The sequence below is a fragment of the Cokeromyces recurvatus genome (genome assembly GCF_025118155.1).
Source record: "Cokeromyces recurvatus strain NRRL 2243 chromosome Unknown BX663scaffold_6, whole genome shotgun sequence".
NCBI lineage: Eukaryota > Fungi > Mucoromycota > Mucoromycetes > Mucorales > Mucoraceae > Cokeromyces > Cokeromyces recurvatus.
Window position 1 is genome coordinate 826,114 of NW_026251392.1, and position 14,142 is coordinate 840,255.

General features: G+C 31.0%; 6 protein-coding genes across 6 annotated transcripts; 1 reads left to right on the forward strand and 5 right to left on the reverse strand.

The window, feature by feature from the left end:
- The first annotated feature begins 2,012 nt into the window (after window positions 1-2,012).
- BX663DRAFT_502205 (beta subunit of phenylalanyl-tRNA synthetase) lies at window positions 2,013-4,666 on the forward strand. The gene is made up of 10 exons (XM_051526578.1): window positions 2,013-2,100; window positions 2,159-2,214; window positions 2,276-2,370; window positions 2,426-2,555; window positions 2,641-2,756; window positions 2,810-2,960; window positions 3,037-3,278; window positions 3,344-3,749; window positions 3,825-4,100; window positions 4,180-4,666. Exons 1-10 carry the CDS (start codon window positions 2,043-2,045, stop codon window positions 4,462-4,464), a joined length of 1,815 nt encoding a protein of 604 aa, XP_051385227.1. The 5' UTR covers window positions 2,013-2,042; the 3' UTR covers window positions 4,465-4,666.
- BX663DRAFT_502207 (maintenance of telomere capping protein 1) lies at window positions 4,608-5,898 on the reverse strand. Its single transcript, XM_051526579.1, has one exon. The coding sequence runs from the start codon at window positions 5,824-5,826 to the stop codon at window positions 4,684-4,686; it is 1,143 nt and encodes a 380-aa protein (XP_051385228.1). The 5' UTR covers window positions 5,827-5,898; the 3' UTR covers window positions 4,608-4,683.
- A 24-nt stretch (window positions 5,899-5,922) lies between these two features.
- BX663DRAFT_502209 (gamma-tubulin complex component protein) lies at window positions 5,923-8,568 on the reverse strand. Its single transcript, XM_051526580.1, has 3 exons — window positions 6,719-8,568; window positions 6,276-6,647; window positions 5,923-6,198 (listed from the first exon to the last, which is right to left on the reverse strand). The coding sequence occupies exons 1-3, from the start codon at window positions 8,483-8,485 to the stop codon at window positions 6,040-6,042; spliced, it is 2,298 nt and encodes a 765-aa protein (XP_051385229.1). The 5' UTR covers window positions 8,486-8,568; the 3' UTR covers window positions 5,923-6,039.
- A 1,222-nt stretch (window positions 8,569-9,790) lies between these two features.
- BX663DRAFT_430333 (uncharacterized protein) lies at window positions 9,791-10,459 on the reverse strand (the record flags this gene model as incomplete). Its single annotated transcript, XM_051522795.1, has 3 exons — window positions 9,791-10,065; window positions 10,129-10,279; window positions 10,355-10,459. 3 exons carry the CDS (start codon window positions 10,457-10,459, stop codon window positions 9,791-9,793), a joined length of 531 nt encoding a protein of 176 aa, XP_051385230.1.
- Window positions 10,460-10,747: 288 nt separating this feature from the next.
- Window positions 10,748-11,718, reverse strand: BX663DRAFT_315352 (RFX DNA-binding domain-containing protein). The gene is made up of 4 exons (XM_051522078.1): window positions 11,593-11,718; window positions 11,320-11,518; window positions 10,952-11,221; window positions 10,748-10,860 (listed from the first exon to the last, which is right to left on the reverse strand). The coding sequence occupies exons 1-4, from the start codon at window positions 11,675-11,677 to the stop codon at window positions 10,857-10,859; spliced, it is 558 nt and encodes a 185-aa protein (XP_051385231.1). The 5' UTR covers window positions 11,678-11,718; the 3' UTR covers window positions 10,748-10,856.
- A 283-nt stretch (window positions 11,719-12,001) lies between these two features.
- BX663DRAFT_484541 (peptidase M18) lies at window positions 12,002-14,136 on the reverse strand (the record flags this gene model as incomplete). The annotated part of the gene is made up of 11 exons (XM_051524561.1): window positions 12,002-12,052; window positions 12,113-12,198; window positions 12,266-12,347; window positions 12,413-12,484; window positions 12,547-12,616; window positions 12,702-12,970; window positions 13,041-13,168; window positions 13,223-13,329; window positions 13,386-13,499; window positions 13,565-13,669; window positions 13,745-14,136. The coding sequence occupies 11 exons, from the start codon at window positions 14,134-14,136 to the stop codon at window positions 12,002-12,004; spliced, it is 1,476 nt and encodes a 491-aa protein (XP_051385232.1).
- Between the last annotated feature and the right edge of the window lie 6 nt (window positions 14,137-14,142).

Here is a 14,142-nt window from a genome sequence, read left to right on the forward strand (position 1 = left end):
TAAACCAATAAAAATCCTTGTTTCAGTCTTCTTTGTACGAACTTAAATCGTCTTTTTTTTTTTTTTTTTTTTTTTTTTTTTCAAAAAGAGGTTTTAATTTAGTAAAATCTAACCGAGTGCGGCTGTTCTAACTATTAAATTCACCCAGATCAGTTCATATTTTAGAGGATTATAGAAAACAAATTCTCTTTTTTTTTTTAATTTATATACAAGGGATTTAGTATTAATAATAAAGATAGTAGTGAGAATATTAGAAAGTAGTATTTTTGGTGTCCAATGAAGGAGAAAAAAAAATCGGGGTTCGATTGTCATACTATACTGTGTCAAATTTATGAATTGACATGATACTTGTTGAAGAAAAGTACCTAATGAATTTTTCAATATGGTCAACCTAGACGCTATGTTTGGATAGTATATTGAGTATATGATAAAACATAGGAGGAGTAGCAGTACTAGGTACATGTGGGCTGAGATATTGCATGATATAAGTCTTATCGACCTTATTACATTATCTTGAATGAATAAGGTTTAGGTACTTCACCATGTCAAGTAATCACTCTCAATGCCAATAAATAGAATGATTATGTTTAATAAGAAATTAAATAATAAGATTCAAGGAAAATACTAGACAATATATGTATAAACGCTTATTCTCCTCATCCTGCAACGCTTGCTAAACATTTTGATCGAGAAAAACACGACCATCTTCACGGGAGAAAGAAAGAAAAAAAAATACATTACTGGAGAGTGCAAAAAGCTAAATTTTTCTTTTGGCTAAAGTAGATTACATCTTTCTTGGATAGAGGGTAGATAGTTCATATGTTTCATTACTCCAGGGAAAAAAAAAAAAAAAAAACTTAGTAAAGCCGTTAAAGATTGCACGGAGACAAGTATCTCGAGTTGATTCTCATTGTTTATAATAGCAAAACGCTGTTAGATTAAAGAGAAGCTAAAGCATACTCCAATTGAGGTCGTAACGTTGATTTATACCGTCTTATCAATACTACTTTAGACAAGACCAGATGAAACAACACTTAATAATATTTTAAAGAATTTTGCACTAAAGCTTTAGTAGTACCGTCCGTCCTTAAGGCTACAAACATCCATAGTAACTACCTCAAACGAAATACCAAAATAGAGAAAAAGAAATCCCGGCAAGATAGTAATTATTAAATTGTTTTGTGTAATGAAAATGATAATGCACAACCTGTCTGAATTCTAATGATATTAGGCTGGCTGTGTTGCTGACACATATCTAAAAATAAGTGTAAGTTGTCTTTAAGACAAATCAGAACAACAGCATCAGAGTTTAATATAATAATTATAGCTGATGCTGGATATCAAAGTAGACGTCAACTTGAACTATGATTGCTGATAAAAAGTATATGTTGCATGATCACTTTATAATGAATTTATAATTCTGCAAAAAAAAAAAAAAAAAAAAAAGATAAAAATACACGCTTATAAGGTGATAATATATAAACATCCAATTTTCTTTCTCCCTTTATTTGACGTAAATTAGTGTCCAAAATGGTATTATTCCGTTTAATAGTAATAAAAGAAATATCCTATCTTCTTTTGCTCGTTCTTATTTTTACTATTATAGGCGTCTCTATTTATTGATAAACATTGGAAATTCTAGAGTATGAAAAAAAAAAAAAAAATACAAAAAAAGTCAATGAGAATATATGACTGCTACTTGATGAAAATAAAATGAGTATATATAATACATGCTATTATGAATAGTCTTATGTAATGTTATTTAGCTTACTTTGTTTACCTATAAAAAACATCGTATATTATATCAAGGACATTTTTTTTTTCTTTATGGAGGACATTAAATGAGAAAAAAAAAAAAGGAAAATAGAGCCTTATTGATATTAAAATCTGTATATCAAGACGATCATATCTGTCAAAAATTGACAGAATTTTCGGTTATTCAAACTGAGATAGTCGATAAGCCACTTAACTTTCTCATAATTTTTTTGTCAATGTTAGTGTATGTATCTATTTTTTTTTCTTCATCTTAACAACTTTTAGCAATGCCTACTGTTAATATCGATAAGTTAGCTCTTTTTGAAGCTCTTGGAAAAAATTATAGTAAGCATTAGATGAGTTAGAGATGAAAAAAAAAAGTAGTTAATGTACTTTATTATAGCTACTGAAGAATTCTTTGAGCTTTGTTTTCATTTCGGTATTGAACTCGAAGAAGATGTAAGGGCTGCAATGATAAATGAATAATATTTGTATATATATAATTAATTACTTTATATAGACTTCTGAGAAAGAAATTGCTGAAAGGGAAGGTGCTAAAGATGTTGAGGCATTGTCTGAAAGACCTCTTTTGAAAATTGACATTCCCGCTAATAGGTAAAATGCACATAATACGTTTAGAATAACTTTATTCTAATTTATTATTTATTAGATACGATTTATTGTGTCAAGAAGGTCTTGCTCGTGCTCTTCGTGTTTTCGAAGGCAAAGCTAAACCTCCTGTTTATAAAGTTGTTAAGCCTGCAGACGGCAAAATTCAACAAATTCGTGTCTTAGAATCTGTATGTATATTTGCGTCTATGCATGTTATATATATATATATATATATATACATATATAGCAGTTTTTATTAACATAATCAATTAGACTCAAACAATTCGTCCTTATATTGTCGGTGCAGTTTTGCGTAATATCACTTTTACACCTGAAAATTATGCTTCTTTCATTGATCTTCAAGATAAACTCCACAATAACATTTGTCGGTAAGAAGTAACTATGACTCATTAAAAAACAGTCCCTCACACTATTTAAATAGTAAGAGAACTCTTGCTTCTATGGGTACACATGACTTGGATACCATTCAAGGTCCCTTTACATATGAAGCTTTACCTCACAAGGAAATTAAATTTGTTCCCTTAAACAAAGATGTTGAAGTGGATGGTGATGAATTAATGGAACTTTATGCTGTAAATAGTTATATTTATATATATGATTGGATCTTTTTTTATTATTATTATGTTTATTCATTTTATATTATTATAGGAAGATAAGCATCTTGGTAAATACCTTCATATCATTCGTGATTCTCCTGTTTATCCTGTCGTCTTTGATTCAAACCGTGTTGTTTGTTCTCTTCCTCCTATCATCAACTCAGACCACTCAAAGATTACTCTCAACACTAAGAATGTCTTGATTGAAATAACCGCTACAGATGAACACAAAGCTAGCACCGCTTTAAATACTTTGGTCACTATGTTTTCTGAATATTGTGCTGAGCCTTTCACGTAAGTTTTTTTTTTCTAAAAAAAATGAGTATGGAGTATAGAATTTATATTAAGTCTCCTATCAGTGTTGAACCTGTCGAGATTATTTATCCTAATAATACAGTCAAGGTTTATCCTGAATTAGAACCTCGTAAGGCAAGTGCTAAGATTGATTACATCAATTCTTGTACTGGTCTCGAACTTTCTGGTGAAGAAATGTGTCATCTTTTGAATAAGATGTCTTTGGATGCTAAGGTCAGTGCTGAGGATAACAATGAAATCATCGTCAATGTCCCACCCACTCGTTGGGATATTTTGCACGCATGTGATATTATGGAAGATGTTGCTATTTCATATGGATATGATAACTTGCCCAAGAAGATGCCAAATGTAAATACTTTTGGCTCTGCTTTGCCTGTGAACAAATTGAGTGATCATGTTCGTAGAGAGATGGCTATGGCTGGATTTACTGAAGTTGCTCCCTTAATTTTGGTAAGGAAGGAAATGTAAATGAGTCAAGATAGTGTTGTTATATTTATATACTCTATCTATTTACATATAACATAGTGCTCTCATGATGAAAACTTCAAGTTCCTTAACCGTGCTGATGATAGTAGAACAGCCATTAAACTTGCTAACCCTAAGACGGCTGAATATCAAGTTGTTCGTACCTCTCTTTTACCTGGTCTCTTGAAGACTTTGAATTCCAATAAAAAATTGGCTTTACCTATCAAGATCTTTGAAGTATCTGATGTTGGCTATAAGGATGAAAGTCGTGATCGTAGAGCTAGAAATGAAAGACATCTTTGTGCTACTTACACTTCAAAAACATCTGGTTTCGAAGTAAGTCTTTTATTGTTCAATTGAAAATAATAATAATGTCAACTTACCCTTCTATTTTGTCTTTTTGTCCTTACCTTAGGCTATTCATGGTCTTTTAGATCGTATCATGACCATTCTCAGTACACCTAGAATTCATAAGGCTGATAAGGATAAGTTGGGTTATTGGATTGAAGAGGCTGTCGATTCTACTTTCTTCCCTGGTCGTTCTGCTTTTGTTTTCTTAAGATATATTTGTCCTGAAACAGGTGCTCGCAAGGCTATGAGAATTGGTTCATTTGGTATCCTTCATCCTATTGTTCTCGAAAGCTTTGATTTGACTAATCCTACCACTGCTATTGAAATGAACTTGGAACCTTTCATTTAAATCACTTAATTTATATATATATAAAAAAATATATATGTATATGTATATGATGCACAAAATATATAGATATGTTATCTAACACTATATAGATCTATTTGGTTAACAACAACAACAGCAAAAAAAAAAAAGACATACAAACATATATATATGTATTTATATATATATATACATTGTAAATATAAAACACAGAAAAGGAAAAAACAACAACAACATAGTTTATTATATTTCTTCTATTACTTCTTCATTTTTCCGTTTATTATCAATGTTACCCGACATACGAGTCCAGACATAATCTTGAGCAATGGAGGTAACTGACATACGAAGGATGTCAGCTAATTTATCTTCAACCCATTCATTATCTTCATAAGGGATATTTAGCCAACTCAATGGTACAGATTGAGAGTATGTTTTAAATCGAAGCTTATTTGTTGGGTCGACCATCAAGATTATAAACATCAATTGTTGATTATCCACATCATCATCATCTATAGCAGACATTGTCATTTTAACTGGTTGAATAGACATGAAGACAGGACAGTGAATGACAGGGAGAGCACCCGACTGAGGACTATATTGAGTTGATTTTTCAGAAGAAGAAGGAGTAAAATGGAGTTTGATTAAATGATCAATGTTAGCTTTAGCTAGTTTTGTACCGTCTATAATTGAATCACACATATTTAAATTAAGAGCAGTTGTCGTCGTCTCTTCATCGTGGTGTTGTTGTTGTTGATTAGGATTACGAACGACGACTTGACCTGATTCAGTATATTCCATGACTCTAGCAAATGCACGGTAGACAAGTGCCTCTAATCCTGCATAGCCCACGATATCATACGATAACCAAACTTCAACGAGTTCATGTTCAGAGATGGGAGGTGCGACTGTCTCCAAAAGGGTCGTTGTCAACTGCTTGAGACCAGTACCTAATTTCTCGATATTTTCTTTATTCATTAAATTCTGTATGGACTTCTTGACTTGACTCTCTAATATTTTTTTAGCAGCCGAGGATTGATTCAGTTGGTCTACCGCTGCACTTGCTTGACTCCAAAAACTAGTACTCCAAGCTTTCCATCCTCCTCCTCCTTCATTTTGGTGTTGATTTTCTATACTATTCTTTTTCGTTGTCATATCCTCCCCTTTCTTTACGTCGTCTTCATTTAGTTTCTCCTCAGAGGTAGTATCCTCTGTTGGATAGTTCGAGATTTCATCAAGAAAAGACATGATGTCATTAGGATCTGTCTCTGTTGTTTCATTGGATGCTTGTGTCTGTGAATCTGGTAAATTTAAAGACTCTAAAAACTTTTCAGCTTCTGAAAGACTACTTTTATTATTCGTTTCTTTTGTTGTTGTATTATCAGTCATTTTATTATATAAGGGAGAGGAAAAAGAAGAAGAAGAAAAAAAAAAAAAAAAAAAAAAAAAAAAAAAAAAAAAGAAAAAGAAAAAAGAAAAAGAAAAAAAAAAAAGAGAGAGAGAGAGAGACAGAGAGAGACAAAGAGATACTTAATTTAGAAGGGGCGGGGGTGTGTATGTGTGTGTGTGTGTTTAATAAAAATAATAGCAATAATAAGGGTTTCACGTGTTGTTAATGATAATTTGGGTATATTGAGTTTTAGAAAACCATTTATTATAATCTAATTGTGTCAGCAAAGCGTCTAATTGACCACTTACTTTAACATCTAATCGCTGTGAAGAAGCTAATGCAAAAAATTGTTGAGTCAACATATTAAATTCCTGATTTAAAAAAAAAAAAGAATAAAGATAATAATGAATACCACACTACGCGAAAATTCTGTAATTATACTTTATACCTCTTGAATACTTTTCACTTTTTCCATCCATGGTAAATTAACATCATTATTGGTCCATTGATTTACAATGTCACTAGCTGTTCTTGCTGCTCTTTTACGTCGCTTGTTTCTTCTTAATTCTCCCTTTTCAGTCAATTGTTCCATCAATTTACAAAAACCAAGACAAGTATCTAAAATAGCGTACATGATTTTCACACATTCTGTTGATTCCAATAAACAGCCACGCATAATATTGTTTAAAAATTCTTCATGAGCGGCTAGAATCTCTTCAAAGTCTAGTTTTGCCTTTGGTTGCCAAGATCGACGTTTGGCTACAGTTGACGGAGTTGTCATTGCAATTAGCTGTTGATAATGAGAATCAATAACATGAAGCTAATGATGATGATGATGATGATGATCAGTTTTTATTTTACAACATATTATATATATAATGGGTTTATTACCTGAATATGGCTCCAAAATGTCTTGATCCAAAATAGCATCAATGATCTTACACGCCATACAAATCTCTCAGTATATTCATCGTTTTCATTTAATTGAATGGAACGCTTGCCGATAACTTCCTCATTCGAACGATCTGTCTTCCACAAATCCTTCAAGGCCATTTCAGTGCCCTTTAAACTAATCAAAAACGACCAAAGCTGACTGTATCTTTTCAAATGATCCTTACTTAAAAATAAATCAATAGGCCATTCGAGATGAAAGGTTAATACGATGCGTACATGTTCTAACAACAAATTTGAAAAGGGATATTGCTCTGTTTCTTTATCCTCGACTAATAAACTATAGCCCATCAGTTGGTCTTCAGCTTCCGTGCCTATAGAAGCCTTACCCAATAAAGCATTCAGTTCTTGGTGTCTTAATATTAAATCTGTTTTACTTGCTTGATGTATATTATTATTATTATTGTTGATGCTGATGCTGCTGCCGCTGCTGCTATTGTGACGACGACGTTGACGATCTTCGTCAGAGTAGGATCGATGCAATGAACGCTGACGCCATAATAGACACTCAACAAGGAAATTCGTAGACAAGTCTCCATAGTTTAATAAAAATACATTTCGAAATGATTGAAGATATCGATGTAAGCCATGTTCACCAACCAGAACTTGTGAAAACAACCAATCTGCAGTGGATCGTCTAATTTGGTTTACGATCAATTCTAGTTGTTGAGGATAACGAATCCAGGGAGATGAAGGTAATGGTGGTGGTGTTGTATGCTGTGAGGAATGAAGCGAAGATAGTAAATGGAGGTGTTTAGTCATCATATCAATCGGTACTTGTAATTTCTTTTGTTGATAGAAGAGAGTAGAACGACGATTTGATTTCCCCATGGAGGATGTCATAAAGTCAATAGGACGTGACACATTGTCCCCTTGTTGACAAAGTGAGAGGGGAAGCTTATTGATTTCATTTACAGTTGCAATCGCCTTTCCCACAAAAAGGATGGATTCTACTAATGAACGTGATAAATGCAAAGGGACACGATCATAATCAATGACATATAATCGATGCCAACCTGCTGTTGATAGCGCCTCCCTATCTTTCTCCAGAGACGTTTCTTCCGAAAAGGGTAATATAAAGAATTCGTTATCAGGGTCTACCCATTGACCGTATACCATCCAAACTGTAAGTTGACGGTATAAGACGTCATGTAAATGTATAATCATTTTCTCAATCTCTATACGCCATTCATAAATGCCCGTCTTTGATTCTTCTATTAACAAATCGAATAATCGACATCCATGATATTTGATAGGGTTCTGCTTTAAAGATCGAATCAAGTTAGATAGCGCTGGTAATAAAATCTGCCATCGATTCAAATTCACAGTCAAGAGGGCTAAAGGGATCACACCGCCACCAGCATCATCCTCCTTATTGAGAATACGTTTTTCCATTTCTAAAATCTCGTTTCTATAATCGTTCAATAGATTTTCTATAGAAGTTGTAAGTGATCGAATATAGGCACCATGGGGTTTATTTGTTCTTTTTAAAGTTAATGATTGAAAATCGTTTATACTATTGACAAATTGGTTGATTTCTGAATAGATCCATCCTAATTGACCTAGTCGATTTAAACTTTCGCGTTCAGAGGGATGAAGTAAAGGGCAGTCAGGATGAATGATAAATGTCCAAGGATGTTGGGATGGATAAGCAACAAAGACATCACCAGAGTGTCCTAATAGCATAAATAATAATTCATGAAGCATAATTCCACTAAAAGGATAAAAAAAAAATATCTGTGTATTATGAATAAATGATTTATTTTATTTTATTTTTTATTTTTTTTTTTAGGAGAGGGGAGGAAAGTAATTTACTAAATTTGGAAAAAAATTGTTACTCCTTTTTTTTCAGTTGATTAATAAAATGGTGAATATATCAAAGTAACAGAGCCATTACAACGATACACTTTTATTTCTATTTCTATAACAAAACTAAACTAAAATTCATCTTCTATGCAATATACATATTGATTCATGTCATCATTTTGTACAAGACTTATTAGAATCAGCCTCATCATAATAAGATATAAAATATAATCACATGACTATTTATGTTGTTTTTTAATTCCCTTATTGAGGATGGTCATATATACATCGTTATTTAGATTAGAGTAAATGAATAAATAAATATGGTTTCTTTTCCATCTATTTTATCATATTGGTGATAATCGATTTTATTAGCAATTTATCATTTTTTTTTTTTTATATATTCTCTTTAGATCTTAATAAATAGATATATATTAGTGCTTTTTTTTTTTGTTATCAATGGATGTATATAGAAGCTAAGATATGAAAGTATATATTTATTTACATTATATGTTACAAGCAATAATAATAATAATAATAGTATGATATGATATAATATGTATATACACACATACATACATATAAAGATAGAGATTAGCGAAAGTATAAAGTAGGTAGGATATCATAAAGTGCAAATAGTATAAAAGACAATTATGCCATCAATAGAGTTTAAATCATGGTTTCACTATATAAAATTGTAATGTAAATTTACTACATGTAAATATGAATAAAAATGAAAATATGAATATGTGTATATGTATACATACCATATCACTATTCCTATTGCTATATTGTTGTTGCTGTTGTTGTTGTTGTTGTTGTTGCTGTTGCTGCAATAAAGTAAAATTGACTTGGGCAATGGTTTCTTCAATAAGGTATAAAATATAATCATCAAGAAACAATCTCAAGTTATGGAAGGGTCCAAAACTTTGAGCTTGTTGAAGTGAGAGATCTTTCAAGATCAAAGTCTCATAGAAATTCCATTTTAATATCAATTGCTTCGCTTTATTTAAAAAGTGACTTGCTTCATTTGATGTTGTCTAAAAAAAATAAATATTAGCATGACACTGTTTATCCCTTTGTTGAATAAAATAAACTTTACAGGTATATATTGTTTCAAGAATTTATCCAATAATTTCCCAATCCACATCATCCAATATTCAATAGAAGATTTATTTGTCAGCAAATCTTGAATCTCTTTACGCACTATAAAAAAAAAATCAAAGAAATCATTAAGCTATACATATTTAAAATTAAGCTTTTTTTTTTTTTCTTTTTTGCCTTACAAATATGTCTGATCTCAGTCGTATCACAATCACAAACCCATAAAGTTTGATCTAAAATACTATCGACATCAAAATTATTCCAATCTTGAATCATGACCGATATACAATCTGGTGAATTTAATACAGAAGATGCAGTCTGTGCAGCAAAGTTAAGCGAAAGTTGTCTACGGAATTTAGCAGCAAAAATACGTGCCACTATATAATATAATGATTAAGGAAAAAAAAAAAGAAAAGATAAAATAGTAAATAAAGATTTACCATCAGATTTCTTTTGGAAGAAAGATGGGGGGAAACGAGTTAAACAAGTTTCAAGGTATTCCTTTAGTTCTCTTGTATAAGTTCTTAAAGATCGAATTGTTTCGGGTGGTAATGGATGATGTACAGTAGGCAAAAAAGTAAGAATCATAGTCTATAGAGGAATTATTATTATTATTATTATTATTATTTTTTTTTTTTTTGACAAAGATAATTTTTTTTCCCTTACATCATAAAGTGAACAATCCCATCTCCAAACAGCTTCAGTCATTTCTGGTAGTTTTCGTATCATACGCATATAAGGTTCAGGCATTTCTTGATAAAAGTTTTGCATAACCGTCTTGACTTTTTCAACTTGATTAATAGAAATCAATTGAAAGATATCTTTACAATGTCGTTCATATAATGATGTAAAGGAAGTGATAAGTGAATTATCTATTTGATTTTCCAATAAGCGGAAAGAAGGAATAGTAGGCATAGCAGGCATAGTCAAATTAACAGAAGTCTGTAACATAACAGGAGAACCATTATTGTCACCAGGAATAATAGCATTGCTACTATGACGGCTACTATTGCTACGACTTGTAGTAGTACTACTACTTGCAATGACAGTGGGTGTTATACGATTTGTTTTATGATGTTGTTTTTTAGAACTATGACTTTTCCCAGTTGTTGTAGTATTATCAATGATTGGTGTCGTAGTAGTAGATCCAGTTCTATATAATAAAATGTTAACTAGTGTAAATTTATCAGTTCATATATATATATATATTGTATGTATATATCTTTTTTTTTTTTTTTTTTTCTATTTTCTTTTTTCCTTTACAATTCTAGCATAGGAAGTCGTTGTTGCTGTAATGGAGGAGGAGGGTCATTCAGTGTTCTGACACGAATACCACAGTAATGATATTTTGATTGACCTCGTACACCTAATCTTCTTGTTTTCAAATCAGGGAACACTAAACGTAAAAGTTTACCAAAAGTAGCTGAATTGACAGGTGTCAAATGATTTGAAATACAATAAGCTTTATAATGCTCAAACATATTTCTTCTAGGTACATTATGATCTTTTTCTTTAATATAATTAGCCCTAACCCTAATAACAAATTTATCAATAAAAAAAAATATATTAATACACATGTGTATATAAAAAAAAAAAAAAAAAATTAATTGATTTATTATGTTATTATTTACCATGCTGTAACATGCATACTAGTTTCTCTATCTGCCATAATACTTGGATCTAAAACACTTATGTGTTCGTCACTTGCCATAGACATTGGTCGTGGTCGATTATAAGATGGTCGCTGGTTTTCAACTGATGATGATGGAGTAGATGGTAACTGTTCATTTTGTTCTTGTTGTCGTTGATCTTCTTCTTGTTGCTGTTCAGCTATTATTTTATTTTTTCAAGAGAATATATATATTTATATTAATAATACGCATAAAACAAGATAGGCTATATACCTTTAACGTCGTTGTCATTGTCGTTGCTGTTATTATTTGTCGTCATTGTTGGTTGATTAGGTGAACTCGAACGAGTCAAAGTCATTGAAAAAAAAACAAAAAAAAAAACAAAATAATAATAAAAAACGTTCCTTTTTAAAGACACTATTTTTATATATATATTTATATATATATAAATGTATTTATAAAAAAAAATAAAGAAAAAAGAGAAAGGGAGAAAGAGGTTCTTATAAATGCAGATGATACACCTTTTTTTTTTTCTTTTCTTTTTTAATATGTAATAAAAGAAAGAGAGAAAGGGAAAAATAAAATAAAATAAAAGATAACAATATATCTTCTCACATGCGTGTTTTATTTCGGAGTACTTTATAGAGTATTTTTGACAACAATTATTGTATGAGAAGATTAATTAGTCAACTGTTACTATTGAGTCAACACAGGGAAATAAATCAAAGAAAGCCTATTTGATTATTATATTTATCTATTTGTGACTATAAACTACAAAATAAGAGAAACTTACTTGTAATAAATCTATTCCATTCTTTACATCATCTACTCCTCCTACTTCCCTAATAGAATGCATACTTAACTGAGGATTACCAATATCTAATTATTTTTTGTGTTTATTAGTATATATATATATATTCTTATGTAAGCTGTCGTATCATCATACCAATCGTTCTTAGTCCAAGTTTAGCGCTTAACATAGGTCCAATAGTAGATCCACAGGAAGAGTCATTACGTACAACAAATTCCTATTATTGTAATCATATACTATATCAGTATATGAATCATACTTTTATTTTATTTGTTATTTTACCTGAATTGGAATATTTCTTTGACGCGCTATTTCGTGTAAAATTAAACTAGTAGGTGCTGTAGTGGCATATTTCTATCAATATTAAAATAAATACATAAATAATAGATAGACAATTCTCTTTTGTTATAATTTACTTGATTAGCATTGATCTTTATAACAGTTCCTTTATGCATTTGAGGTCGATGATTTTCTTCATATTTCTCTCTAATATGGCCCAAGTATAGTTATTACTAGTTTTTTTTTTTTTTTTTTTTTTTTTTTTTTTTTTTTTTTAAAATTTAAATCTTACGCATAATTAGGATGAACTGCGTGTGCCATATCTGCACTCACCAACATACTACGGTGAATAGCTTTTTCAAAGGCAATTTTTGTGTCTGTAGGTGGTGCCTTTTTACTAATTGGGGAAGATATGATTCTTTCAATAACTGAAGGTAAAAGATTTGAGTTGGCTCCATGAGCTGAAGTACTACCAATTTCTTCATTATCGAAAAGTGAAATCATTGATATATTGGGTCCATTTGATAATCTTTGAATATCTTTACTAGATTGAATAAGGGCCTAACATAAAACAAAAATTTATATCATCTTATTATATTTATTTATTTCCTTTTTTTTTTCTTTTTTTTACCATAAGTGAACAGTATGACATGCCGAGATTATCTAATCTAGCAGAGGAAATAAATTCATCATAGACACCACTTAGAGTGGCAGGTTGAGTATCGAATAAACATAATTCAAAATCATATATTTGTTGAGCTATAATAGGAGTGAGTTAATGAATGGAAATGAGAACCTTGTCTATGTATGTACTATTTATTTTCATTGTTTCAGCTAATAGATGGATTAATGCTGGATGGTGCTTCTTTACTTGATTAGACCCCCATAATTTATCTTCTTCTTTAACAGCATTCAAAACACTTTATAAGAATGAATATTAATTCATCCTATATATATATATAATATTGTATCTTACGATTTTGCTGTTGTCGCTAGTACAGGTAACAAATGAGTTTCCTTGTTGAATTTAAAGGCTTCATTAACAGAACCATCTAAATGAATAGCCAAAGTAGGTACTCTCAAAATAGGTCTGATAAATAAATAAAAAGGAGAAGAAAAGAGAGGATTAGAAGACACATAGCATTCGTTATTTACTTGGAGTACTTTTTGATATGAACAAGTGTATGTTTAAATGAACCGTCTTCTTCTTGTACCATCACACGTCCTGCAATACCAAGATCACGGTCAAACCAAGTATGCCTATTTTTTTTTTTTTTATAAACTAAGTATAAATAGGGTTCATCTATTAGAAACAAAGAGACATTATCTCCATACCAAATACCACCTCCATAAAGCTGAACTCCAACTTCTAGATAGCCTACTTGTTCCTTTTTAGAAATGGGTTTCACTTTCAAGCATGGAGAATCTGTATGGGCACCGACAATTGAAAACCCACTTGAGTTATGCTCATATTGACCCCCAACAATAAAAGCGACAAGAGAAGAACCATTACGTGTGAAATAATATTTCCCCATACGCTTTAAATCCCAACTTTCTTTTTCACTAATACGTTCAAAGCCGGCTAACTCGAGACGTCTTGAAGCTTCATGAACAGCGTGAAAAGGTGATGGAGAAGCATTGAGAAAGTCAATAAAGTCAAGTGCTTGTTGTCGTTTATGGTCATTGTTAATCGATGATGATGAAACGGTAGTAGTTGAATATTCCATCTTTTT

Coding starts and splice junctions, on each gene's coding strand:
- BX663DRAFT_502207 (XM_051526579.1), bottom strand. CDS start 5,826: ATGACTGATAATACAACAACAAAAGAAACGAATAATAAAAGTAGTCTT.
- BX663DRAFT_315352 (XM_051522078.1), bottom strand. CDS start 11,677: ATGACTTTGACTCGTTCGAGTTCACCTAATCAACCAACAATGACGACA. Junction 11,519..11,592: donor CAATGACAACGACGTTAAAG/GTATATAGCCTA, acceptor ATAAAATAATAG/CTGAACAGCAACAAGAAGAA. Junction 11,222..11,319: donor AGTATGCATGTTACAGCATG/GTAAATAATAAC, acceptor ATTTGTTATTAG/GGTTAGGGCTAATTATATTA.
- BX663DRAFT_502209 (XM_051526580.1), bottom strand. CDS start 8,485: ATGCTTCATGAATTATTATTTATGCTATTAGGACACTCTGGTGATGTC. Junction 6,648..6,718: donor CATTTTGGAGCCATATTCAG/GTAATAAACCCA, acceptor CATCATCATTAG/CTTCATGTTATTGATTCTCA. Junction 6,199..6,275: donor AAGTGAAAAGTATTCAAGAG/GTATAAAGTATA, acceptor TTTTTAAATCAG/GAATTTAATATGTTGACTCA.
- BX663DRAFT_502205 (XM_051526578.1), top strand. CDS start 2,043: ATGCCTACTGTTAATATCGATAAGTTAGCTCTTTTTGAAGCTCTTGGA. Junction 2,371..2,425: donor ATTGACATTCCCGCTAATAG/GTAAAATGCACA, acceptor ATTATTTATTAG/ATACGATTTATTGTGTCAAG. Junction 2,757..2,809: donor CTCCACAATAACATTTGTCG/GTAAGAAGTAAC, acceptor CTATTTAAATAG/TAAGAGAACTCTTGCTTCTA.